General features: G+C 56.7%; 1 protein-coding gene across 1 annotated transcript in view; it reads right to left on the reverse strand.

Annotated features, from left to right (window-relative positions):
- Positions 1 to 1,134: 1,134 nt before the first annotated feature.
- KCNH6 (potassium voltage-gated channel subfamily H member 6) overlaps positions 1,135 to 26,940 on the reverse strand; it is a 38,422-nt gene continuing 12,616 nt past the window's right edge. Inside the window, exons 3-16 of the mRNA XM_067311912.1 lie at positions 25,001 to 25,156; positions 20,776 to 20,885; positions 18,395 to 18,707; positions 16,485 to 16,696; positions 11,505 to 11,933; positions 10,295 to 10,694; positions 9,752 to 9,951; positions 7,039 to 7,291; positions 6,399 to 6,592; positions 4,906 to 5,005; positions 4,255 to 4,542; positions 3,695 to 3,875; positions 2,842 to 3,040; positions 1,135 to 2,459 (exon numbers count right to left, since the gene is read on the reverse strand). Coding sequence (XP_067168013.1) covers positions 2,172 to 2,459; positions 2,842 to 3,040; positions 3,695 to 3,875; positions 4,255 to 4,542; positions 4,906 to 5,005; positions 6,399 to 6,592; positions 7,039 to 7,291; positions 9,752 to 9,951; positions 10,295 to 10,694; positions 11,505 to 11,933; positions 16,485 to 16,696; positions 18,395 to 18,707; positions 20,776 to 20,885; positions 25,001 to 25,156 — 3,323 coding nt within the window. The 3' untranslated portion in view covers positions 1,135 to 2,171. The remainder of the gene's footprint in view (positions 2,460 to 2,841; positions 3,041 to 3,694; positions 3,876 to 4,254; positions 4,543 to 4,905; positions 5,006 to 6,398; positions 6,593 to 7,038; positions 7,292 to 9,751; positions 9,952 to 10,294; positions 10,695 to 11,504; positions 11,934 to 16,484; positions 16,697 to 18,394; positions 18,708 to 20,775; positions 20,886 to 25,000; positions 25,157 to 26,940) is intronic.

A 26,940-nucleotide genomic window follows, 5' to 3' on the forward strand; every position in this document is an offset into this window, starting at 1 on the left:
TAGCGACTCGATCAGCTATTGGGTAATCCTCCCGTCCGTTTGGCCCCCTTTGGCTTGCTATTGGTCTTCTCACGCATCGTTCAAAACGGACGCTGGCCCCCTTGACTGGGGTAACCTACCGTTGCGTTTGGTCCCACCCCAGACGGAGGCCATGCTCGTTCTCGAAATCCCATTGGCTGCCAGGGGTCGCAGTGGCGTGAGGCGGGATCTTGAGACCTTACTGATAACCGATTGGCGGGAGGAGATGTCAGTCACGTGAGTCCGAGGGGGCGGAGCACTTCAGGCGCGCTCTGGGGTTATTGGTTCGAGTCCCGCCTCCGCCGAGTGACTGACAGGGATGGGTTTATCTATAGTTAACCGAAGCTTAACTATGGGATTTTATTTTTGGTAGCACTCAGCAGCCTTGGAGCAATGCCCTGAGCCTCACCTGGGCTGGCCGTGCCTCGCAGGGGCCTGTCCGGAGGAGGAGGGAGGGTGCTCCTGGTGTGCTCGGAGCGTGCGAGCCTGGCACTGGCGCTCCCCGGAGCCACCCACTTCCTGGGGCCCGGCACCTGGTCTGAGCTGCTCTGGTCCCCGTGCTGCGCCTGCCCAAAGTCCCCGGCTCTCCAAGGCCAGAGGGCTCAGCTGGGAGCAGAGGGGATCAGTTATGGATGATCCTGGACCCAGCTGTCCATATGGAGCCATCGAGTTTGGACAGGACCCAGAGCCGTGCCTCCTTTAGCAAGGGATGGAGCGGGTTCAGGTATCGGTACGGTTGTCTGACAGCCCGCTTGCTCCGAGGACTCTTGGGGTAATCTCTGCCTGAGGTGTGTTTGCTAGATCGTTTCACATATACAGGGGAACAGTAGCTGGCTTGTTCTGTAGAAAACCTTTTGCAAAGAGCTGCTGAGACCAAACTGCGTCCTGTTGGGAAGGAATTGCTCAGCAAAGGCCCACCAAACCCCATCCTTGATGTGTAAGATCTGCTCATGGGCTCTGATAGCACCACAGGCCCTGGCAGAAGCAACTGGGGTTTGACCACAATCTTCTCAGGGGTCTTTACAGACGAGGACTTGGGCTCTGAAGCTACTGCCAGGGATGGATTTGCTGATGCTCCCAACAAACACGGCTGCAATCCACATTAGGTGCCAAAAACATCTTTATTAGCAAAGTGTACACTAAAACTCCAGAGAAAGAGGTGCTCACAGTTTTACTACTCTCAAAGGGAGCTCAATACATTACTTGAGCAGGCAGCCTAGGACTGTTACAGCATCTAACCGAACGGCAAGGCGGCAGTGCTAAGTGGGCTTCTCCTATAAGGGATGCTGTGGGAGTCTGCTAGGAAAGGGCTGGGGAGGAGGAAGCATCTATCAAACCTTTATCAAAAGAAATAAGCTGAGGTGTCTGGGGCATTTCGGCTTTCTGGGATTGTGCTTTTGAGTTTTGTGCTTTATGCCCAGGCCGGTGACCAGTTGGGTTCATCTGGGGGGTTGGGGGATGCGTGTGTTGGGGTTTGCAAGGTGCAACCAGCCTTGCTGGAGAGGTTGGTGCCCTGGGACTCGTGCTGAAGCGTGCTGAAGTGGTGGGGGTTGTTGGCCCTTAGTTTTTCAGTGGCAGTCAGGTAGGACAGGGATAGCTTCTGTCCTTGTCCTGGGCTTCACCCCTGTAGCTCCCCCCAGTACCGCACTGTGCAGTTCTCCTCTCCTCTGGTGACTACCCCTTCTGTAACGCCAGCGCCTTCAGGATCTGCTGGGCTAGGCCCAGTGCCAACACAATGGTCCCTGCTCCAAAGAGCTGACAGCAAAGTGGCCTCACAGCTAAGCGCTGCAGATTTGCCCTCCTCCAGTTGCTGTGGCTCATTTGGCTTGCGCCATTCTTGAGAGGAAGCCTTGGCGAGGAAGAGGAGGTGGGTGCTGTTTGGCCTACCCAGCTTGTTGGTGACCACAAGAAAGAATTGCTCTGGGTTCGCTATAATGTGCAAGTAAAATCTACTCTATGGGAACTGCTGGAAAATGTTGATCTTGGAAGCCAGCCACTCCATGCTTCCTTTCACGGTGGCAGAAGACAGCTACAAATTGTACCCCTGAGCCAATGGCATTGTCCTCCATCTTACCCCGGCAGTCAAAATCAACATCAACTGAATGAGTTCACAGTTGAGGTCCCTCTTGTCTTGCTTTGCAGCCCCCACATCTCTAACTTCCAGGAAGCACTGGGTCGGAGAGGTGTCTCTGAATGTCCTGGTGCTCCGAAGATGTCTCCAAGTGCTCAGGGAGGGAAGGGAAGCGAGAGCCCTGGCAGAGTCCCTGGGTATTTGGTGCCCTTTGGTGAGGAGGCTCTGGGTTTGGGAGAGTTGGGGAATGGTGCTCCTGCTCCGAGTAGATTGTCATGGTTTCGTCGGATGCCACAGTCAGGTGTATCCCGCTTGACAAGGAGTCCCTGGATTTCAAGTGGAACTTTTCTACGTCTGTGTAGCTCGGGCTCTGGGAGGAAAGGAGGAACCGAGTCGGTTATGGCAAAAGCAAAACGATGTAGCCACGGTCTCTCCTCACTCCATCAGGCCCCAAACCCCCAAATGCCTTTTTTTCCTGAGAAGACCTCAGAGCAGAGGAACCCACTGCCCTCACCATTGACTAGGCAGCCTGCTCATGCTGGAGATACCCCTGAAACTAGCAGCACATTGCGCAGAAGCATCTCTAGATAAACGTGCTGCTTTTTCAAGACCCCCGGGCTTTGCTTGGGCCCTTGAGCCTGGCTGTGCTTTGCCTGCAGGAAGGCTGGAGAGAAACACTGGCCCTATGTGGATCCATCTGCTGGAGGCAGAAGGAGGCTCTGCTGGTGCTGAGCTAGGAGTGGTGGCCTTACCTGCCCCGGGGTCATCTGCTCCTCTTTCTCTAGGGGTGCGCAGGGGGCGAGCGGCTCCAGGCTCCGCGGGACTATGCCGTACATGGCCAGGTTGTGGGAGGATGGCGAGATGGGGCTGTACGCAGGTGGCACTTGGGAGAGCTGGCGCTGCAGGAGCTGGAGGATTATATTAATGTCTGACGACATCCTGGACTCCAGCCTGGGGACAGAGCAGCCTGGCATTAACACAGTGCATCCCGCCGGTGTAGCGCAGAACAAACAGAACTGGCTGCTCCAAACCCCGAGGAAGTAAGTGGCTTTTGGATGAGGTGGGCAAAACCCCTGTGCAGGAGGGCACGAGCCAAGAGGCAGCAGTGTGGGTACTGCCCAGAGCCCTTAAACCTGCATCTGCGGCGTGGGTGGTGCTTCCTTCTCATCCAAAAATGTGTGCCTTTTCTTGTTTAGAGGGCAATGATCTGCACAAGCCTCGTTTGCTCAAGCAAGAGGAGATTTGCAGCTCTTTGCAACAGGAAGAGGAGCCCTGCAAAGGGCTCAGGTCGTGAGCCTGTGGGTGGTTTCATGTCTGTGATTGCATCAAGACTGGAGGCAGCAGCAAAGCAGCTGTGCCCAAGGGTGGTGGGACAGCAGTGGACAAGGTGTTGGGCTGCAGTCAGGGCCAAGACTTGCAGTTCAAGCAGCTTCTATATTTGCAAAGCACTCTTACCACTTCCCCAAGGAGTGCAATCTCCCAGGGGATCAGGAGGCGGCATCTGCTGCACACAGCCCGATGCAGCCACCCCTGAGGAGCAGGACAGGGTGATGGCCAAGAGCCCCCCTAGGTGCCATCAAACCCCGCACCGAGGACCTGCCCCACCTGCTGAGCTGGGCCTGCAGGAGCTCCAGCCTGGACTCAATATGTCCCGGTCTGTAGTCGTCAAGCAGGGGGATGTCCCGGGGGCTGTGCACCAAGGAGATGTGTTGCAGAGGCTCCAGGTTGTGATTTGGCTCTCGGTCCTCCCAGAAGGTGAACGTGTTGGGGACATCCAGGGGGGTGGCTGGAAGGGGAAGAGAGATCTCAGCACTTCTGTCTCTAGCATCCCCTGGCCCCACTGGCATGGAGGCGCTGTCTGCAGCCCTGCTCCAAATGTCATCACCCAACATGCTTGTGGGGATTCATCACCCTGGCTCCCAAGGTGCTCATGGAGCTCCATCACCCTGGCACCCAACAGGGTCCCTGGGTGCTAGGAGAAACCCCAGGGCATGGGAGGGATGGAGCAGGCACTGCCAAGGAGTAAAAAGCAGTAAGGACCTTTGGCCACACGTGTGGCTCTCCTCAATTCTGAACAAGTTGCCTGTCTTTGCCCTGAGACGTGGCCACCAGGCCCGAGCATTCCTCACCACCCTCCTGTTGGCTTTGGCTGCATCTGTGGGTACCTGTGTAGGACTGGCTGCTCTCTGCCGCCTGCATGCCAGGCTCTGTGCCGCTGGTGCTGGCGGTGGCGAGGCTGAGCGCGGGCAGAGCAAAGTCGTCCTTTTTGGGTGCAGGGAAGGGCTCGGCTTTCGTGGGGCTGCTGGGCTTGGCTTCCTCGTCGCTGGTCTGGGAGCAGGGGGTGGTGCTGCTGCCCAGGTCATCCCACTGGTCCTTACTCAGGGGGTCCTGCGGGTTGGTGAGCTCTGAGGAGGTGCGATACTGCTCTGCATCAGAGGTGCCCGTGTCTGGGTCTGTGGGGCAGCACAACAGATTAGTATGGGGGGTGCCAGGACTGGCAAAATCAGCCCCCATCCCCTCTAGGCTGCCTGTAGAGCTGAGGCATCCTAGGGAAAGGGAGGGTAGGTGCTACCAGGGTGGGGACATACAGCCTCGTTTGCAGGGATGGGGGCCCTGACAGCCACCTCCGCTTAGGGACGTCTGCCAGAGCCACGGCAGTAAATGCACGGTGATCCTGCTTCCCAGCTCTGCAAGCCAGGCTCTGCCAGTGCTGCTGGCTGCAGAGCCTGCACAGGGCCAAGCCGGGCATGAGAGCTCCCGGCGTGGGAACAGCCGGAGCGGTGGTGAGGAGGCGAGGGAGGCAGGGGAGGACTCACCAGGCTTTTTGGGCTGGCAAAGGGAGCGCTTGCATCGGCGCACCCTCCGGTAGGTGCAGTCGTACTCCTCGCTGAGCGGTGAACGGGGAACGCTGTCTGCCTGAGGGATGAGAGGGACTGGTCACAGGGGCATGGGTACCCTGGCCCTTCCATGGGAGTCCCAACCCATCCAGAGCCTGGGCCAGCATCCTCCGAGGGCTGGTCCCTGGCCACCTCTGGCTCTGCATTGCTGCCCCGTCCCACACAGCAACTCCTGGACCAGTGACAGGGTTCAAGGAACTCTAGAGCCTGGCCTGGGTGCTCGGAGAGTGGTTAGCTTTGACTTCTCAGGGGGCTGAGGGGCATCAGGGTCATGGGGAGGGAAGGACCACCCTGGGGTGGGACAGGACATAGAGGGAATTTTACTTTCTTTTCTATCTCACCAGCAAGCGTCTCTGCAAAAAATATCAGGAAAGGACAAAGTCTGGGGGTAAAATTTAAGAATCCAACAGCAATGGCAAAAATGCTCCAAGTCATTCACTGATCCCAAACCTGATTATTTAAAAAGGAATTTTCTGAGCAAGCTGGTATCCGAGCTGATAAAGCTTGAGAATATTTCTCACTTCAGCAGCCTGATGACATGTGTATGACCCTCCAGGAAACTGGATTTAAACATGTCTTACAAGTTAAGGGCAGTTTCTTGGATGAGAACCAAAGTGAGGACATGTCTATGAAATGGCATCTCTCCTCATGAATGTAAAGCAGCGGGAGGCAAAACGCAAAGGCGTAATGTTGTGACATTAGTGACACAGCCCATCTGTGTTGTGGAGATGCACACAGGTCTGTGCACAACTCATTTTGTATACTAAGAGCGTGACACTGTTGTGACAGGTTGAGGCACTGCCACAGCGACAGTCATGAGCTGCCACCATGTCCCAACAGACGCGTGGTGTCAGGAAGGGCTGCCGTGTCCTGTTGTGCTGTAGCACTGTGTCAGCCCAACACGACACAGCAGGACAAGGCTGGCCTGTGCTGTTGTGTTGACACATGATGACGTTGTATCGTCTGCCACCACAAATGCTGCTGGGCTGTAAAGAGACAGCGTTACACTGTGGCTCCACACTGCAATGGTGCATCGCAGCGATGCTTCCCATGCCCTGTCCCTCTGCAACACAGTTCTGCTGTGATATGGAAAAACATGTTACTGGAGTCACTTTGCAACTCAGAACCTCTTGCCCAGGCTGAGTGGTCCTGGAGATGTGGTACAGGTGCCACAGAGTGGGGTACTACCTGTGTAGTTGTTGGGCCAACTTTCCCAAAGAGCCCAGCAGCCTGCAGGATGCACATGCCTGCTGGGCCCTGGGGGAAACTGTAACCCCTGGAGAGAGCCTTTGGAAACGTGGCTGCTGGCCAGTCCAGACTGGAGCACAGGTTGATGTCCTCACTTCAGCCCTCCCAGTCACCCAGTTCAAGGCATTGGCCATGTGCCTCTCTGGGACAACCCTGGCACTCACATCTCGCAGGTTGAAGGTGATCTCTAAGTTGCTCCAGAAGTTGTCAGAGAAGGCTGGGTACATGTCCAAGACCTCCAGCAGGTCCTCCCGCTGGATCTTGTGCAAGTCGCAGTAAGTCAGGGCCCTTACGTCAGCATTGGACTTCCCCGGGCGGGCATAGAGGCTGATGGGCTCCCCGAAGATGTCGTTCTTCCCTGTGCCAAGGAGACAGCTCATTAGGGGAGGTTGGTGGCCACCCAGGCTCCAGATGTGCTGGACCAGTGGACCTCAGGGCTCACAGACAAGGAGCTGTCCAGCAACCCTGACCCTGATTGTGGACCCTGGGGATTACACCCTGAAAGTCATTGCTGATGGGGAAAGTGAGCCAGGTCATCAGGTCATCAGTGAGGGCTGGGGATCGTGAGCCATGCCCTGCTCTCCTCCCTCCTTTGTGGCCTCTCCTTGGCATTTATATTGCATCCTCCATCCCCTGTCTGCTGGTGATGGTGGCCAGCCCAGTGTTGAGAAATAGCCCTCCCTTCTCCAGGACGTCCCCAACCATCCTCCCTGGGATCATCTCCTCCAACCCCTTGCTCATCACCATCGCCCTTCACCCCTTGCCCATCACCCCTTGCCCTCCCAGAAGGAAGGACTTTTCCACCTAAAATGGCCACCACAATGTCTTCCCTGAGGATCTCGATGGAGCCCCGGGAGATGAAGTAGAGGGTGGTGAGGACATCTCCGTAGTGCACCAGGGTGTCTCCTGGTGGCGCATGGGTTGTCTTGAACTTCATGGCCAGGGCGCGGAGGCAGCCTTTGCTGGCACCCCGGAAAGCCTTGCAGTTCTGGAGGAGGCTGCGGTTGAGGTGGAGGCAGATGTCTGCCTGCAGGCAGTCGGGGAAGCCCTTCAGCACCTGAGGAGAGCGAGGGAGAGATGCAGTCATGCCGCAGCCCCTGGGAAGGACTGCTGCGACCCTCTCCACCCCACAACACGCAGGCTGGACAATATGCAGCATGGTATGTTGGCGCTGAACGGTGCTTGCCAAGCCCAGAAAGCCAAATCCCAAACTGGGGGGACTTTCTGATCTTTATGTAGTAGACGCCTGTCTGTCCGTCCCAGCCTTGTGCCACACGTGGCGCTGGGGATGTGAGCATTCCCGAGCAATAAATAAAAATAACCAGATCAATTTATTTGTACACACTGGTGGCATATTGCCCTTTCACCTCTCTGCCCACTAATCTTGGCTGAATGAGAGCACAAACTGGTATTGAGGTGCTGTCCTAATTAAACAGCACCTGCCTGAATGCCAAGAAGCAGCGCAGGCCAATTGTGTGCTGCAACAGCTAAATATACCTGTGGCAAATACCTCTTGTTTAACAAAAGCTCTTGAAAGCAAATCTGGAGGTGAAATCAAGGTAAAATTAGCAACAAAGAAAAAGCCGCTGACAAGGATGGGCCAGAGCTCAGGGTGCTGGGGTGAAAGGGGCCTTTTTTCTGCGTGTGCAAGACTGGTGACTCCCGTTGTGCAGGCACGGAAGCCAGCGCGTGGGCAGAGCTCGCTGTGGCCCTGTCCATGCGCAGCCAGGGAGATCAGAGCCGGTGGCTTTGGTGCACGAAGCAGGCTCTGGGGTGGCTTTCTGCATCCTTGCGTGGAGAGGGGGAGGTCAGCAGGTGATAAGCAGCTCTTCCCTTCCTATACTGGATTTGGCCACAGGAAATCCTCCCAGAATCCACCTGGATTTGTGGGTTTTTTGGAGAGCAAGAGGTGTACGGCTCTTGGGGCCCTTGCTTTCCTCTCTGCTCACTTCCCACTGATCGCTAAATCTCGGACCACCAGGCTGGGGCCAGCAAGTGTGGCTCTATTCCTGGCTCTGTCCCAATTGCACAAGCTGCTGGTGGTGCCTTAGTTTCCCTCCTGGGAAATCAGATAGAAGAATGGATCAAGACACGGGATGATTTATTAGATCATATTGCATCTTAGCAATATCCAGCAGGAATGTGTGTGAGCAGTGGCACATCCAAACTGCAAGTTTAGCTCATCGCAGTGGATTTGTGACCTGAGTTTGCACAAAGCCAGGAGGACCTGGTAGCCTGCTGCAGGCTAATTTCTAGTTATTACTGTCGATGTCCAGCCCAGGGTTTCTCCTCCATGGACACCTCACAGAGGAGGTTTAACCCAAAGCTCTCCCAGCAGCAAAAGTCCAGATGCTGCCCATTACATCAGTTCTTTAAAGAGGCAGCAGCAGCCGAAGACAGCCTGAATTCATCCAAACCAATTGGGCTCCCAATAGTGCTCAGGGGTGGAGAGAGCATCAAGTCTCAGATGGAGGGGGAGCGTGGGCTGGAAATGAAGGGGCTAACGGCCTGGCCAGGGCTGAAGGACAGGGAGCACTGGGCCGTTGTGGGAGGATGGGCTGTTGTGGGCACTAAGTCCCATCTCTCTCCTTGCCTTTTCCCTTCTTGTACCTCTCTGCCTTGTGGCTGGCTGAGCCAGCCATGGTGCGTTGGACCCCGTGGCCATGAGTCTGCAGACCCTGGTGAGCTAAGTCCTGCCATCACAGCACCCCTGGAATCGGTCTGGGGTTGCCTGGCTCCCAGGGCTAAACCCCCTCCTAACCCCCGCAGGGCCATGGCACCGTCGGCACAGGCCTGCTGCGCGTCACCAAGGCTCCCCTTCCTCGCGGGGCTCTGAGACGCGGCGTCTTTCCAGCTTGGCTCCACCATTGATCCCTCTCTTTCTTAACAAACAGCAGCTCTCCAGGCTCTAATTAAAATGGATCGAGGTTTATTTAAATGCCCTCCTTTCCCTGCCACTGAGAGCGTGATGCACTTTGCTTAGCAACCGGCTGCATGGAGGGGAGCTGGATCAATAAGGGCTCCGCGGCTCTGCCGGCGCCAACACACACCAGCCCAAGAGCCCGCGGTGCCGACGAGGGCTCTGAGCTCCTCCCCAGCACGCTGGCCGCAGTGTGGGCCAAAGCCTCTCTCCAGCCGAGAAGTGCCTTCCCTGCCCCAGCAGATACCAGGCTGGCATCCTGCCGTTGGGCAAGGGTGCTCGATGGTGGGGCAGATGGGCAGAGAGATCGACAGCCAGAGTGTGGGGAAGCTGATGGAGAGAGCATGGATGGACAGATAGATTAGTGTGGAGGTATGGACAGAGAGAGGGGAGAAGGAGAAAGAGGTATGTGGCGGGCAGACAGACTAACAGACCTTCGGGGGTCATTCAGACATGTCTTCTTTAGACATGTCTTCAGCCACCCAGGTCTTCTCATGCTTCCTTTCCACTCTGGTAGAAAGGGAAGCTGAGGTGGATCCCAGGTCATTTAGGATGAGGTGCCCCCAGGAGCATGGAGTCTTCCCGCCCTCCACTCACTGCGTTCATGTCGATGCCATTAGTGTAGGACCAGGCATGCTGGAAATACTCCTCCAGGCGCTGGCGCAGGGGGTTGGGGATCTGGTGGAAGCGGATGAACTCCTTGACCCGCAGCATCTGGGTGTGGTAGCGGGCTGTGCCGGAGTACAGGCGCTGGATGATGGCGGAGACGTTTCCGAAGATGCTGGCATACATCAGAGCTGTAACGAGAGGGCAGGACTCAGCAGGACACAGGCAGCCTCAGCTGCCCCAGTTGGTCATGCTCTCCACTTCTCACCCCAGCACCAGACTGCTGGTCCTTGAGCAGTCCCAAACTATCATGGACTTGGAAACCAGCGGGTTTCTGAAACCCGTATTTCTATCTATCTCTCCATCAATTTGCCTGCGCAGAGAAGGCATGGGTGGAGGGAAAACCTCTGCTAAAACCACACATGTTACAGCCCAGCAGGCTCTCTCCCCATGTTACCAGCCTGCTTCAGCCCTCCAGCCTCCCGGGGTTTCCAAGGCAGGGATGTGGGTGGTGGGGCATGGCCCAGCACTCACAGCCGATGAGCATGACACAGATGGAGAAGATTTTCTCAGAGTTGGTGTTGGGTGAGACGTTGCCAAAACCCACACTGGTGAGGCTGCTGAAGGTGAAGTAGAGGGCAGTGACATATTTGTCTTTGATGGATGGGCCAGAGGAGAGATCGCTGTCATTGTAGCGCTTGCCGATCTGGTCACCCAGGTTGTCCAGCCAGCCAATCTTGTGCTCCATGTAGGGCCGCTCTACGTTGCCGATGGCGTACCAGATGCAGGCCAGCCAGTGGGCAATGAGGGCGAAGGTGCACATGAGCAGGAACAGCACGGCTGCTCCATACTCGGAGTACCGATCCAGCTTGCGGGCCACGCGGACCAGGCGCAGCAGCCGGGCTGTCTTCAGCAGGCCAATGAGAGTGGTGGTCTGCAGGGGAGATGCAAGAAACCTGAGAGACGAGTGGGGGACCAGGGAGGATAAGTCTGGCCAAAGACATGTCTCCAGCCTGGCTAAGCTCCCTTTAAAGGATGACGATGCACTTTGAGAGCATGAATCACCTTATCCTGGAGGTGACACCTGAAACAGGTTAGATGAATCACACTAGAAAAATGGGTTTTCCGCCACTGACTGTAGAGGAAACCCAGATTACAGGCAAACAATCGACAGGAGCCAAGGCAAACCCAATCCCCTTTCCTGATGGGTCCTCATGTTGCCAACCATCGCTCCCCAAACAGTTGCCTGTCACCCTGTTCTGCAGGCCCTGAGCCAAGGGAGGGGCTCTATAGCAGCAGTAACCACAGAGCCATCCTGGAAGGTTTTGCCAACATTTTGAGCCTGGCTGCAAAACAGCCCCCAAATCAGCCTCCCTGGTATGTGGGGCTAGTCCCTAAACTGAGCTCCCAGTCTGCTGTGCTGGGTCAACCCTCAGTCTGTTTCCCTCCGGAGGGGAGCAGGTACAGTTGGACTATATCTTAGCACCTGCAGTAGGATCAATGCGGACACCAGGCTGTCTAATCCTTTGGACAGAGTCCCAGCTGCTTAATAAATAGCAGTAAAAACATTCTTGTGCATCCCTCTGACTAACCATCCCTCTCCTCGCAGATCTAGCCATCCATCAGTTACATCAGCCCATGCATTCCCCTCTCTGTCTCTCCCATCTCTCTCTCTCTCTCTCTCAACCCCTCTGTGAGTCCCCTCCTCCCCAAATGGACGCTGCCCTCCTGGCCCAGCCTGTACCTCATCGGAGCCAGAGCGGAAGATGAGCAGGTCGAAGGGGATGGCCGCGACCATATCGATGAGGAACCAACCCTTGAAGTAGTGGATGGCAATCTTGCCAGGGTGGCTCACCACCTCGTCGTTGATGTTGACGTAGGTGGTGCGGAAATTGATGATGATGTCCACAATGAACATGATGTCCACAATGAGGTCAATGATGTTGAGCGGGTTGCAGGAATAGCCACAGTCCCAGCGCTTCTCCTCCACCTGCTCCTCGTTGAGCAGGAAGGCAGCTGAGTAGGGGGTGAACACGGCCGTGTAGATGACCAGCAGAAGGATGAGCCAGTCCCACACGGCCTTGAAGGGACTGTAGTGCAGGATGGTCCATCGGTGAATGCGTGGTGCCTGCAGCTTGTACTCGGGAAGTACATCCGCCCCCAGGGACAGCACCTGCCAGTAGATGGGGGGGTAAGAAGGACACAGAGACCAGGAGGGCAGCTGGTCAAGGCCAGGATCTGGGTGAGCAGCTCCCACATGCTGGTATGGCAGTGGGTTTCCTTCACCCTTTTCACCCTGGTTTCCTTCATGTGTGTTTGTCCAGGAGGCAACGAGGTGATTATGAGTTGCCCCACTGTGTTGCTGACACAACTGTCTGCCAGCTCTTTGGCTGTCTCTGATGGCCAGAGCATCGTTGGGCGTCAACCTGCTTTACACTCTTCAGACCCTACCACGTCAGCAGGGAAGAAAGAACGCTTGGCAGGAATCAGTCTGAATGCCTCCTGCCGGGCCTCCTTGTGCCCTCAGCTCTGTGCTGCAAGCTCTAGGAGCTGCTGGGGATCCTCGGCATGGGGCTCTGGGGATGGTGAGGCTGGAAATCCAATCCCATGGCCACTGTGTGGCCTGGCCCTGAGGGAACCAGAGTGTTCAGCAGCATGTGAGCTTGGCATGGTGCCTTCCTTGGCCCCAGCGGAAACCTTCGCCTTGACATTTCCCTGGCATTACCCTGTGGACCGCCATCCTCCCAACAGAAGGGATAGCTCAGGCCACAGCACCACAACCTGCAGCAAACCCTGGCCTTGGGCAATGCCCCATTTCCCTTTCTCTCTCTGGACTATCTGGAGACATCCCCAGAGATGGAGATGACCTGCAGCCAGCCGACGGGCACAAAGCAGTCTCACGTGCGTGGCCATCCTCTCACATTGTCACATGTCCCTGGGTCTGTCCGCCCTCCTGGGGAGATGCTCTGGAGCTCACACGGCACCTGGTGAATCCCCAAATGTTCCAGGCCCATCCCAGCTCCCTCCTCTCCTCTGGCTCTTCACTGCATTGCCCAGCTGCCGGAGGAGACAGAGGGGCTCATCGCTGCCCATCAGTCCCCATGGCAAGAGGACTAATGCCAGCACCCAGGGGGCACTGAAGCCGCTGTGGGGACAAAATGTAAGCTGCTGGGGACCAGGAGGACTATGGGAGGGAGGGCTGAGGGTCATTGGGGAAGGGTCTGGGGGCAGTTTCCAACACTCATCTCATGCCCTTGGGCTCAAGGGACTTCCCAAGGTTGCCCAGCGAGGGGACACCGAGCGGACCCAGTCCCACAGCCCCGTCCCATGAGCAAGCAGCTGCTCCTGCATCCCGCAGCCTGGGGCCTCGGCCGGTCCCACGCCCCGTCCATGCTCCCGGCTCCTACCTGCCTGCGGCCAGCCCGGCGCCCTGGGTGGCAGCCGGTGTGTGGTGACATCTGGGCGTCCACCGTGCAGGCCCCGATCGCCACGTGCTCAGGCAGCGACTGGCATCGTGGGTGACCCCGGGGCCGGCACGGTGGCATCACCCACGTGCATGCGCTCACCCGGGCAGGCGGGAGACATGCGGCTGCAAAGGGCATTCGGGATCCCGGCACAGATTAATCAAAACCGATCGATGCTCAGGCCCTGGTGGGGAGGAGAGCGCCCGTGGGGCAGCGGGAGCGAAAAAGAAAAACAAGCAACCCCAAAAAGAACATCCCTACCAACCCAGAGCCAGCCCCCACTATTGCCTTGTCCCTGCTACTGCCTTGTCCCTGCTGCTCTCTGGCCCTGCAGGACGGGGACGGCTGCGGGGTGGCCCCTTCGGTGGCGTGGGTGGCCCCGGCCCCGCGGGGAGCCTCTGCACGTGGTGGCGATGGTGGGGCGCGAGACCAGCCCCGCCGGACCCCCTCCGCAGCGTCCTGCACCCCGAGGCAGCCGGCAGGAGGGAGGGAGGGAGCTGGGTGCGGGTTGAGGGTGACGGGGCAGGGGAGGCTAAGCCAGACCACCGCTGGCACCCGAGGGCCATCCCTCTGCTCCCCGTTGCCCCGTGCTGTGGGGTCTGGGGGGGGCCCAGGGTCAGGGAGGAGGACCCCAAGCTGTGCAGGGGGGGTCACGAAGAGACCCTTGAGCACAAGGGACTGGGCAGGATCAGGCCCGCGGTGCTGGCTGCCCACAGGCACTGACCCACCGTTCTGCTCTGTCATTTGCGGGAGCTGAGACCCATCCCGGTGCCCCCTGGGCACGGATCCTGCTGCATCTCAGCACCCGCATCCCTGCCCCAAGGCCAGCCCAGCTCCCTCCTGCCCTGCTCTGCCACCGCCCGCTGCCCCCGGGGCAACTCAAGAGGGCCTGGCGAGGTGTCCCCGTGCGAGGCAGGACCTTAGCATGGCGTGGCAATGCTGGCACCCCCTGGCATCCGAGCACGCCTGCCTCCAGCCGTGCCCCCTGGAGACGGCGTCCCTGCAGGCTGAGACCGATGCATTCGTTGCACTTGTGACCTGCTCTCCCCTCCTGCTTGCTGCGGGGCCACCCGCCACCCATGCAGAGCCCGTGTCTGGCTCTCTCTGCCAGGCAGCCGGTATTTTTAGACACCATTAACTGGGTCTCATTGCTCTCTTTGCCTCCCCCATGAATTATTTAGGGACCAGGAGTGACGAGCCGTGGCTTGGCTGGAGGCACTTCCCGTGGCTGCGCGGGGGGGTCCTGGGGTGAGATGGCCCCGCTTCCCTGGCATCCCGCTCCGGGAAGGCCGGACGCCTGGGTCCTCAGAGGCGGCGCTGCCTCGTGGATGGATGCGACGTGCAGCAGGCAGAGGAGAGGACCGAGAGGAGAGGACCGGGATGTCCCACCCGGCCGGGAGGTTTAAGGCGAAGGGAAGACTTGACCTTTCCCAGCGTGGTGCAGGCAGCGGGGGCCCCTTGTCACCCAGCCCACCCACAGCCACGGCCTGTCAACTCCCATCCCGTCACCTTGCAGCCGGCTAATGACCGTCATCAAGCAGCCGGCTAATGACCAGCATTGACCACACCAGCATCAGCCCTGTCTCTTAGCGGTGATCCCGGCACGGCAGCTGCCGGATCACGGGGCGCGTGGGTGCTCCCCTGTCCCCAGGGACCTGGGCTCACTTGGGTGGCCCCAGAGCAGAGGAACAGCCAAGCCGGCTTCAGCCTTATAGGGTCAACCAAGTGGGGCAGCAAATCTATAAAATCCCAAATGCCGCGGGGAGGAAGGAGCCTGTTCACTGCTGCCAGAGGCTGATGGGGCCGGGAGGAAACTCCATCAGGGCCCTGGGATTTAAATACCCCCCTCTGGCTCAGCAAGCGCCCAAGCTGCAAACGGTTGAGGCTGGAGGATTTTCTGCTGCTGGATATCTGTGTTTGTCCTGCCGTTAAATCTTCCCTAGGCATCTGCTGCCGGCAATGGTGGAGACAGGGGTGCCGTTAGATTTATTCTGCAGGTCACTGGCTCTCCTAATTCCCACTACAGGCTTTTCCTATCGACTTTTAATTCATTCACTGACTCAAAGTCATAATTTTCCGATGGCAATTTAAAAATATTTTCTCTCCTGTGCTTAGAAGGAGGAAATACTGCTGTGGGCATCTCCCTGAGCCCCGCGTCTCCCAGCTCGGCTCCCAGGCCTGCGGTTGATGTGTGTCTTGGGCAGGTGAGCACCAAGATGGGTCCTGGCTGGCTTATGTCCCCTCCCCGCTCGTGCTTGCACCAGCACTTCCCCACTCCCAGCACTGGGATGCATCCAGAGGCAGGAGAAGCTTGGCCCTTCTGGGAACAGTGCAGTGTCGCGTGTGTCCTCTATGGGGACAGTGCAGTGCCAGGCATACCTCCGGGGACAGTGCAATGCCATGCATGTCTCCTAGGGTGACAGTGCAATGCCATGTGCATTGCCTATAGTGGCAGTGCAATGCCATGCACCTCTCCTACAGTGACACCTTCCCTATGGTGACAGTGCACTGGCGTGTGTGTCACCTACAGTGACAGTGTGCTGCCATGCATGTCCCCTTCAGAGACAGTACAGTGCCACGTGGGTCCCCTTTGGTGACATTACACTGCTGTGTATGCCCCCTGTGGTGACAGTGCAGTGCCACGCACGTTGGTGACTGCGCAGTGCCACGCGTGTCCCCTTCGGTGACGGTGTAGTGCCACCTGCTGTCTTGCAGGGGAACGCGTGGCCCCTCTGCGTGGTTCCCGTGCTCCCGATCGCATCCCAGGCAGCGTGAGGGGACGTGGAGCCCATCGTTAGTGCCACCATGCTGCAAGTGGTTCGTGCCCGTGTCCCCCAGCACCCCACCTCTCATGACAGTCACGGTCAGATGGGGCAATGCAGAGCAGAAAAGGGATGCGGGAGCTCGAACTACGCCTATGTGGTGTAAAGCAGCCTGGAGGAAGGCTGGGGTAGCGCACTCAAAGCAAGGCGTGTTCCTTCTGTATACAAATTACCCCGAAATATCGAGTCAGTGAAAAAAAATGCTATTATTTCAACCATTTGGTTCATACAGGAAGAGATAAAAATAAAATGCAGAGAGGCTGGAATTTCCCACTGGGTGGAAATGCCAGGTATCACTATCCTCTCCTCTCCCTTTCCCTCTTCTCCAAAAAATATGCCACAGAAATTGCTGTGAACATACCAATGTGCCAACACAGCCATGCCTGCTGCTACAACAGCGTCGCGGTCCTGTGTGGAGACGTCCCGCTGCTGACATACCTGTGTGACCTTCTCGGTGACGTTCTGGGTGCGCTCTGTCACTTTGTGGGGTGCGATTATCTCAATCTCCGTGGTGGAGCCCGAGCGGTGCTTCTCCAGGTTGAACTCCACAAAGTTGAGCGTGAACTGGGGGATCTGGCTGATGGTCCGGTACTTCATGAGATCCGAGTCCGAGGTGGAGTTCGGGGGGTTGGGTTTGACGTGGGAAGCCTCTGAAAGAAAACCAGGGTGGAGAGGACCGTTCAGGAAGGCAGCAGGAACAGGAGCAGATCAGCAGGGCCCTGACCTCCGTGGCAGGACAGCCAGGAGCTGGGGACTACCAGAAGGTGCCACCTAGAAGGGTAACAGTGTCTGCCTGGCCATAAAGGCTCAGCTTCTTCAGGGCAGCTCCTGACATGGGATGCCCAAACTGAGATGCCTGAGAGGGGCCTGATTTTCAGACAGATCACCCACCTTCTCACCATCAAACCTCCTTCAGGGGTCTCAGACTGGCTGCCAAAATATAGAGTACCCAACATCCTTAGCTATCTCTGAAGATTGTGGTGGGTTAGGGACCAGCCCCAGTGAAGCGCAGCAGGAAGGGATGTCAAGAATTGTCATGAAAGGAGGTGAATGAAAAGGCAGGTTTCCTCCATATTTGCATGCTCTAACATGGCCAACACAGCTCTTGAGCTGCTGCCCTGGTTCTTGTTCAGTGAGCTGAGTCAGGAGCTGGGCAGTGTTCTCACATGGACGTATCCTCCACCCCCCAGGCTCCAAGGGGGAGGATAGAGATTTCTCCTGAAGAAGAAATATAGCCAGTCTGGGGCTTGCCAGGCCCTGTTGATCTGGGTCACAGTGCCCCAGGTGCTGGTTCCTGGCTGTCCACACTAGTGACCTGCTGGACCTGCCCAGATCAAGCACCTGTTTTTCCTCCCTGAGAACACTCAGATGCAGGACCAGGGAAGAGGCCCCGGAGGTGGCTGGCTCATGGACTGGCTCTTGGCAAGGTGCAGCCGTGGAAGAGGCACATACCCAGGCCCAGAGGTTTAGAACCATCCTTGAGCACCGTAACCATTGTGTCCCATCCCATCTATCTCCTATGGGCAAGGCAGGGTTATTTTTTCAGTTTTCTGCTGCTTCTATCCCTTGCACTCTGATACCAGCCCAAGAGATGTCACTGGCAGGAAGAGTGTCTGAAGACACTTTGAACATGCACAGTTAGCACTGACCTTCCTGCTGTCCACCCTTCTCCTCCCCCTTAGATCCCTTTTCCTTCCTCCATGCTACATCCCCTCCTCTTGAGAGTCCGTAAATTTTGACTATTTGAGGAGTCATGATCCCCTACCCCATTTTCACTAGCCAAACACCACAGACTGATCTCTCTCCATCCTTCTAGCACCTTGGTTGCTGGTGCTTCTCTTGCCTGACCTCCATCTTATTTGTCAACATCATGAGAACAAGAGATCCAGAAGTGAATACCGTGGTGAAGGTACATTTCCTCCAAACTTACAGAGGTGGATTAGTTGGTGTTTAGTTCACCTCTAATCCATGGGTATTGCTTATATTGCACCTGCCGATTGACCCCTTCTGCTCCCTCCCGGGGGAGGTGGGATGGGAGCTCAGGATGCCTCTCATAAGGTTTACACCAGGCAGATCTATGAGGCAGCCAAACACAAGACCACGCAGTCTCACACGTTTCACTCACAAAAACACAGATGAATCTATTTAAAGAGCAGAACCCGCCTGCACAGGGAAACACATTGAAATCAGTGTGTTTTTAGGGAGAAGACCCCACCTTATCTCCCCTTCTCAGAGGAAAAAAACAGTACAGGGTAAGAGACCTCCCCCCAAGAAGTGCACAGGAGGACACTCAGTGGAGGACCACCGCTCCCACAGTAGGACAGAGAACTCCGTGGGTTTTCCCCTACCTGAGTTTGCCCTCCTTTCCCTGAATTTTCTCTGGAACTCAGACCTCGCAGCCTCAAAGTTGTCCAAGGAGGAGACCCTGCGGAGGCTGTGGAAGCTGCCCCCAGGGCGAGACCGAGCCAAACCCCAAGCAGCATGTGACCCTGGTTGGCCCAGCAAGGGAGGTGCTTGTTTCGGGGGTGAGTGTTGTACGGTGGGGTCGGCCTCCAGGCTTGGCCTCCTCTCCTTTTCCAGGAGGGATTCGGTCTCTGACTGCATACAGTTCTCCTTGGGCGATGTCTTCAAGTCCCTCAAAATCAGGGAGTCACCACCAGGCTTTAAGACAGCCAGGAGAAAGCGTTTCATTAGAAGGGGTCCTTGAGTGCTGGGGTGGGGGGGAGAGGGGAAAGGAGGGGGAAGCTGGGAGAGGTAAGAGGAAGGGCAGAGGGCTGGGAAGCGCTGCTGGTTCATGAGTTCAGCTCCAACCTGGACCAGAACTGAGGGTGCTTTGTGGCGTGGCTACCGAGTCCTCGGGGACTTGGCAGCTTCTATATCTCTTGTAGCACCGAGATGGCCCCTGCAGCTGCCTCCTGCTCCCTGGAGGCTGAGCAAATGCAGGGCTATTTGCAAGGCATTGCTGAGCAGATGAGAAGCAGGCCAGAGCAAGAAAAGAGGAAACTATAGAGATAGGTTGCCCTGGAGAACATGCCTTGAGATGCTCTTTTCCAAGGTGTACCTATGTCCCACCACTGGACCTGCCCTGTCCTCATTCACTGCAAGAGTTCAAACCACCAAGGAGAGTCAGTGCTCTAGGCCCTGTGCTGGTGTCTAATGGAGATGATGTGCTCTGCACCGGAAAGCACTGAAGAAGCTGCTGGGCTTGCAAACTCTGTCATATGTGGTCCTTCCTCTCCTACACCTCCCCTTGGCCATTGTGAAACATTTTTCCTGGAGACCTAAAGAACGTCCAGCCTTTAATGACGCCTGCAATGGGGCGTACAAAGCAACCACCTTCTGGGGCAGAAATCTGAGGGTCTAGGCCCATTCCAGTCATATCCACAGGAAGGACCGTGTTTTTGCCTGTGTGCCCAAGGCAACAAAAGGCTGTGGCACTTTTCACTGTCCCTAGGGTCCCTACTGCATATTTCAGGATGTCTTGAATGAGTGCCTGGACGGGGTCAAGCTGCTTGCTTGCCTCTACATCTGCTGGGCTGCCATCACTTGGACCAGACTCCACTGGTGGTGGGTAACCAGGTTGTCATCAGAGCATCTAACAGAACAGCAAACATCTTTCACATATGAATACCTAAAAATGTTGCAGTGCACTACGTCCTTTCTACCTGGGAGCACCTAGAGCCTTTAGCAGCACTAGTGTCCTTGAGATTGATATACCTAGAGCATCTCACAATACTACAGATGTCTTCAACTTTCCATAAGTAGAACCTCTGATAAGACAGGTACCTTTCACCAGATCATATCTGTAATTTTGAGAAGCAGCTATATCCAGTCTGTCTGGATATACCTAATACAGCAACAACCTAGCACCTGGACATACCTTAGCAGAGCAATAGACTCCTACCTGGAGCCTTCTGCCTCCACCTAGAATGTTTCAGAACGCAACATATCTTTGCCTGGAGGTACCTTGAATGCTTTTGACAGTCAAGAAGATAATGAGAACAACAGTCTCTAAAGAAGTTCCATTACAAAAGGCCACAGATATTTTTCAGCATGGTCAGCAATGATTGCATCACTCTCCATTACAAACACAAAATCTTTGCTGCAGTAACGGGGGAGCTGGCACTTTAGAAGGTCCCTGGAAGGACTGAGAAACCAGCACTGCCAACGCTGCCTAGGATGGGACATGCACTGCCGGGAAAACATGAGGAAATGCGACATTTCAAGGCATGCCTGCAAGTCATTGCCACTTCTGCTCTTTGCTCAGACCAGACCTGCTTTAAGTCTCACTGCAGTCACCAGCACATTCCCTCCTTCGGGCAGCGCATCCCATATTCCTTGCTGGCTCCCTGCATACCCATGAGGCTCTAGCATCCAGGCAACTTACGCTACTAAGCTAGACCTTCTCCTAGCTTCAGCAGCAGTGTCAGCAGGCTAGTGCATGTCTCCTGCGCCCCCCGCAAACCTCTCCAGCGCCATGGCATGCACCACGTCAGGCTGGCCCCTCGGAGCAGCAGCTTCTAGCTCTATCCCATGCAACCAAGGCAACAACGCTCACTGCCAGCCCTTGCCAAGGCTCATGCTCAGCACTGACCCATCGTGGGAGCCCCTACCACCGAATGCGGCACTAGCTACAGCAGCCAAAGGGGAATGGGGTGGGGAGAGCTGAGGAAGAGCACTGAGTCCTAGCCTGAGGCATGGACTTATATCAGACAAAGGCTACGGTTACCTTTCCATAGTCAATGGCTACTCCATCAAACTCACTGGTGGGCAGAGATTTCCGCTGGATTTTGAGTCGCCGCAGGGACGGGAGACTAAACTTCAACCTCCTACCTTGACCTTGTTAAAAAGAAAAACACAAACAAAACACAAGAGACACAGATGTAACCTAGCTGCACACCACGGCTGGAACGAGATGGCTGGGGAGAGTCAGGGGCAGTGGCAGGGGAACAGGCTACAGGTGTCTCCCAGTTAGACTGCTGGTGGACACTGGTGCTCCACATCCTCCTGGGTTGGTGGTGTTGGATCTCATGCTTTACAGCTAGGGCCTGGGCTGAGGCTGTGCCACATGCCAGGGTTTTTGGTAAATCCCCGCCAGGCCAGCACTGAACCAGCTCCCTAGGGAAGAGACCCTGCAGCTCAGCCACACTGTGGAGGGAGCTTGGAGAGCGGGATCCCAGCTTTTCTCGAGGGCCACTTGCCCTCCCAGAGTGATACTGAAGGCTGGCTGGGACTCGGGGAGAAGAGCAGCCCCCAGAGCACCTCAAGCGCAGGGCTGCTCCTGCTCCTCCCCTCCCTGCAACTGGCCTGGCCACTGCACCTCTGATAACGCCATATGGACCTGGCCTGGGACCGGGTGTGAACCCGAGCCTCGCGGAGAACCTCTGCGTCCTGCTGTCCCCAGGCCTTGCAGCGAATTTCCTGCTGCTCAGCCGGCGTCTGGGGGACCCCTGTGCCACATGGCCCTTCCCCCTCCAGCAATCTCGCTCTTTCCGTGCTGTCTCAAGGCTCCTACCGGCTCAACTGCTACCGCTCAAGGGAGACCCTGGCCCAGCAGAAAGCACCACTGCACTGGAGTAGAGTCCGCTACACTAGCAGATGCAAGATGGAAAGGTGCAGAAGATGTTTAAACCAGATAAAGAGGTTAAAGCCACTTAAGGGATTTGGACCTGAAGGAAACTGAGCCTCTAAATCTCCTTGGTGGGACTTGGGAAAAATAAAAAATCAGCCTGTAAGTTTATAAAGCATTTAAAAAAATAGTTCTAGGAATTTTGTTCCTGAGGTTATTCTGGATTTTAGAGGAGGGGATGCTGGAACAAAGGCTGCGTGTGGCAGTGCCCTTGCTGCCACCATGGGCGATGAGGAGGCCACCTCACCGGCGCCCCAGGGACCGATGGCAAGGGAACTGCCTGGGCTAAGGGTGCTAAGAGAGGGGAGGAGGCAGAGCAGGGCTGAGAGCAAGGGGCAAAGTGGGAGCTGGGAGTGTGGGACAACTGTGTGAAGCAGACACCAAAACTGGGTAAGGACTGTGGAGCTGAAAGGAGGCATAGCGGCTGGGTGGGAAGAGGAGAGAGAAGCTCCAAGGACCACCGAAGGGGGCTAGAGAACTGGTTCAAGCAGAGGTGTCCAAGTCCATGTGGATTCCCTTTATTTGAGAGGGGAAGCTGGAGGTGAGATCACCTAAGGCAAGCAGGACACAGAGCGAGGAGTTTGGGCTGGGGGAGATGGGAGTGAGGAAGGATGGAGAGAAGGGGTCAGACTTGAAGAGGAACCAGCAGAAATCCATGTCTGCTAGGGCATGCTCCCCAGCAGCACCCAGGGTGAGACGCCAGGTCCATGGTCATGACCCCTAGTGACAAAATCTCTCATCCACTTGCAAGGCTGACCCACTGAGGAGGCAATGGTCTCCTCCTACAACAGGGCTTCCATTAGCCTGAGCAGCAGCACACGCTCCCCTGGCATGTCCTCCTGCTTTGGGCCTCCCGCTCCTATCCTGGGCCAGCTCTGGCATCTATCCGGCTCTCAACAGAGCTGGCTGTACTCACTAATTGGACAGAAAACTTCCCCGGGGCAAAACTGAGGGGCTGGTCTGCTGCTAGGTTAGTGAGTGGAGCTGGCTCAGCAGAGTCCCGCAGGTGCAGGACCATGCAGGGCCGGGAGCCAGGGAGAGAAACCCCTTGCTTAGCTCAGCTTCGCCCTACATTAAAAATTAAGTGACCTCAATGCAATGTTAGGTGATACTTTGGCTGACTTTCCTTATGTCTTCATCCTCCATTAGCAATAATACCTCTTGATGGCACAGGGAAGAGATCCCTGGATGAGATGGAAGCTACAGGATCTCCAGAAATGCATCATTCTCTCTAAGAGAAAGCAACATATTGAGGAGCTGTTCATTTTTGGCAGGATTTACCTCCCTTCACTTAGCCTTGATACATAACCAAAAAGCTATGGTAGGCTCCTGACTCTCTGCACAGCTGGTGAGAGAGGAGATGACCCCTGGCCCAGTTCCTCTAGATTGCTACCTTGGCCTGGACAACCCGAGCCTGATTCCTCATCTGCCCTCGCAGCAGCCCAGAGCCTGAGCTGAGACCGAGGCCAACCTTGCAGATGGCAGAAGCAAGCAGCCGACTTTCCCTGCGCACCGAGCGAGCCAGGGACCGGCCAAGCAGCCGCCTGTGGCCGTGTAATTAAAGACTCAGTCAGAAACCCTATGCACAAGAGACCGATCTGAGATTGCACAGGCAACTCTGGCATTTCCTCGCTCCCCAGGGCTTGGCTTTGAAACCTGAGCAAGCCTCCTTGGGGTATGCAGTATAATATCGAGCGCGCAGGAAATCAATAAGTGCCATTTCTATGTGGGTACCGTCTGTAGCCAAACACACATCTCAGGCTATTTTAGATAGGATACAAAAGTGTAATATGTCAAGACATATTGACAGCTGAAGAGGCTGGAAGCCAGCAACGTTGGTGGTATTCAGGATGTACTTAGCAGTCCATTCAGCCTTGTGTTAAAGTAGATGTTAACTGCTATTATATTAATGCACCGAAGAGAGAAAACTCACTGCTTCATAGCGGTAGGAACACATGCACAAGCAAGATGTACCTACACACACATATGTCCGTAAGTCCTGTGTGCGTACGTCCGGCATAACGACATGCAAAATGATTAATCACACACACCGTCTCCGCTGGTACACACGGCCACGTATGCAAACACATCAACGGCTCTGCTGTACAAATATGCACTGACTGTGAATGCATTTAAAACTCATATTAAAGTACTGATCCAACAGGTAGCGCGGATGCGCCCCGTGCAGCCGCACCGGGCAGTGCTTGCTGCCGGCAGAAGGCTGCTGCTTTGCCCGTCCGTCCCGCGATGCGTCCCCGGCCCTGCCGTGCCTCCCTGCGCGCGGCAGCACGGGGGGATAGACCTGGCCTGGTCCCGCTGCATTAACTTTGATCCATGTATTCCAGCCCGACTTGAAGCACGGCAGGTGACACTGCTATATACAGTGAAACGCATCGCCAGGCACACTGTTTGCGTTAAGATATATGTCAGATTATTTACCTACATAAAAATATAGATGACTAACACAGAGCAGTGGATAGCAGGACAATATTTAGAAACTGTGACTCTCCTTCCAGGGCTGGGTCTAAGACGCTGCAGTGTGTTTAATGCATCTTTTAGCATCTGAATACCTTTAAGAACCTCATCATGGCTCTCCCTTTGCTTCAACCTTCCCTAAAACGGGAATTTGAATTTCCCCTGCCTCCGAAAGCCCCTGTAAACCCTTCCAGCTCCAGGCAGAGCTGAGGCTCATAGGCTGCACGGCCACGGCGACATGCAATAGCTTCCTTCCACCGCTGAACAAGGACCTCTCCCGGGCTAAGGGTGCCGTCACCTCGCTGCCCCTGAGCACCCACCGCCGCTTCACCCTGTCCGGTGATGACCCCCGTGACCCCCAGCGCTGGAGCACCCCGAATCGGGAGCGACCTGCAGCAGGAGCAGGGGAGCCCGGCAGCTGGGCTGTGGGTCGTGCCGGCGGCGAGGCTCAAAAGCCCTTTTTTGCCCCATCGCTTTTGAGCCGGATCAGTCCGCTGATCGGGATGCTCCGACCCCGGGGCCATGCCAGCCCAAAGGAAGAGGCTGAAGAGGGTGCCAGGGCCAGACCGCGTGGCTTCAGCACCGAACTACGCGGGATTAACCGGCTTGCGGAGCTATGGCTTTGCAGAATTGCAAACATCTGCTCCTGGGCAGCCGGCGACCCGGGAGGGACCGTCGCGCCGTCCCCGTACGGAGGGGCTGCAAGGTCTGCGCCCCGGCCGGGACCACCGTGGGGCTCAGCCCATTCCTCATCTGCAGGATGGTGGAGGTTGCCCAGAGGATGCCGCCAAGGCCAGCGCCGCCCTCCCTCCGTCCCCGCCGTCCCCACGCGGCCGCCGGCGACACTCACCCGAGTGCCAGCTGTGCGACAGCCGCTGGTGCAGGCTCCGGCCGGCGCTCTTGGCCACGAGCTGCGCCAGGTCCTCGAAGTTCAGGATGAACATGATGACGACGCCTTCCTCGTTCTTCACCGGGACCACGTCCACCAGGCACCGGAAACACGAGGCTGCCACAGAGCAGAGACAGGGCTCAGGGGGCTGCCCGGGCCTCTGCCCGCCGCCCCCCTCTTTGCAGCACCCTGCTCTGGTGCAAAGGTATTTTTTTTTAAGCATTCAGCTGCAATTCCTCACTGCAGGAATGGAGGATTCGGAGAGTTTGAGCCCTTGGCAAAGTTTGTCTCTCTGCGGAGTGCTAACACAGATTGCACCTTGATTTATTTTTTTATTTTTTTCCAAAGGACAGTTATTTCTGTTAATGCATTTTAGCCTCACAATTAAAGAGCGGGCAATTAAGAGCTTGCAAAGTTCCCAGGTAGCAGTGTAACCTCATTAGGCGTGCTGTTTGCAATCAAGCTAATCGCCGTGCCATCGCCAGGCAGGTTTGGGGGCTTGATTTCAGCTGCCTCCTGCCCCAGGTGCTGGCAGCGGGCAGCCGCATCCCAACACGGCATCCCAACACCCAGCCTGGCTCCAGGTACCGAAACACTTTTGCATTGTGAGACATCGGCTGTGACCCCCCCCAGAAGCATCGGCCTTTTCCATTCCCGTTTTTGGTGCCCAGACTGGCACAGCGCTTCCCCTGCGGGGAGGTGGGATACGTGCACCGAGATGTGGGCAGTTTCCCATGCTGGCCTGTGCCCGGCCGGCAAAACCCTTCGTCCCATGAGCCCGGCCCGGATCCTTTGAGGACATCTAAGCCCTTTCGGCTGCCCACATCTCTCCAGGATGGAGGTGCAAGGCGCTGGAGGCGAGCAGACCATGCGCCTCCAAACCGGAGCTCGCGGAAAGCAAAGCGGCCTCTTCCCGTGGGAATTTTTGGCCGGCCGGGATCCCTTATCTCCCTTACCCCTCTTGGCAGTGCGCAAACGGGAGGGATTAGCACGTCAGGCAGCGCGGAGCGGCGCTGATGGCCCCGGCAGGGCTTCGCTGGCGGCTCTCGCAGCCGGCCGGGGCTGCGGGGAGGGGGGACGGCGATGCCGATGCCTCTCCGCGCACAATTTTAAGGAGCTCAGGGCCTCCCGTAATCGGGAGCAGATGGCCGGCATCGGGGAACTTCAAAATCTGCCGTGATGTCAGCGGGGCGCGCACACACACACACACACACACACAAGAAGGGGAAAGACATGGATACGGTTAAATCCGTTTAAAGGGCCAGGCAGCCGGGATTATTTCTTGCTTGCTTTATTTCATCGGTGTTCACCGCACGGAGAGGAAATCCACTTAAAAGCATGCGGCGGGGAGGAGGCGAGTAGGGATTTTCAGCAGATAAAGCCATTTTAAGGGAAGCCTGGGCACACCGGGAGCTGCCCCGGGCGCCGCTTTGCCGGGAAAGAGGAGAAATGAGCCCCCTTCTCCACCCTCCCCTGTGCCGGCTCGCGAAAGTGCCCGGCGCCCTGTCCCGGGGATCGGACCCGGCCCTCTCCCCTCCTTCACACCTTGTTTTTCTCCTTCCTCCCTTTTCTTGCCCTCCTTCACCCCGGCTCTGTGCGCTTTCCTCCGCGGTCCCTGCAGCGGGTGCCCAGACGGCAGCCGAACGTGCCAGTCTCTCAGGACCAGGCGGGAGGATCTGATCCAGCCTGGAGACATCTCTGGTGTGGACGAGTCCAGACCCAAAAGTGGGCGAGGGGAAGCCCAGCCCTTCGCCTCGCCTCCGCTTGGGCTGTCCCTCAACCCAGGGCTCCGGGACCTCCGAGTCTGGGACACGACCAGAGATGAAACGCCCTGCCGGGAGCGAGGAAGAGGGGCCTGGCGCTGCTTCATCGCCTGGCGCGACCGGGAAAAGCTGGTCCTG

The sequence above is a fragment of the Apteryx mantelli genome, chromosome 28, assembly GCF_036417845.1.
Source record: "Apteryx mantelli isolate bAptMan1 chromosome 28, bAptMan1.hap1, whole genome shotgun sequence".
Taxonomy (NCBI): Eukaryota; Metazoa; Chordata; class Aves; order Apterygiformes; family Apterygidae; genus Apteryx; species Apteryx mantelli.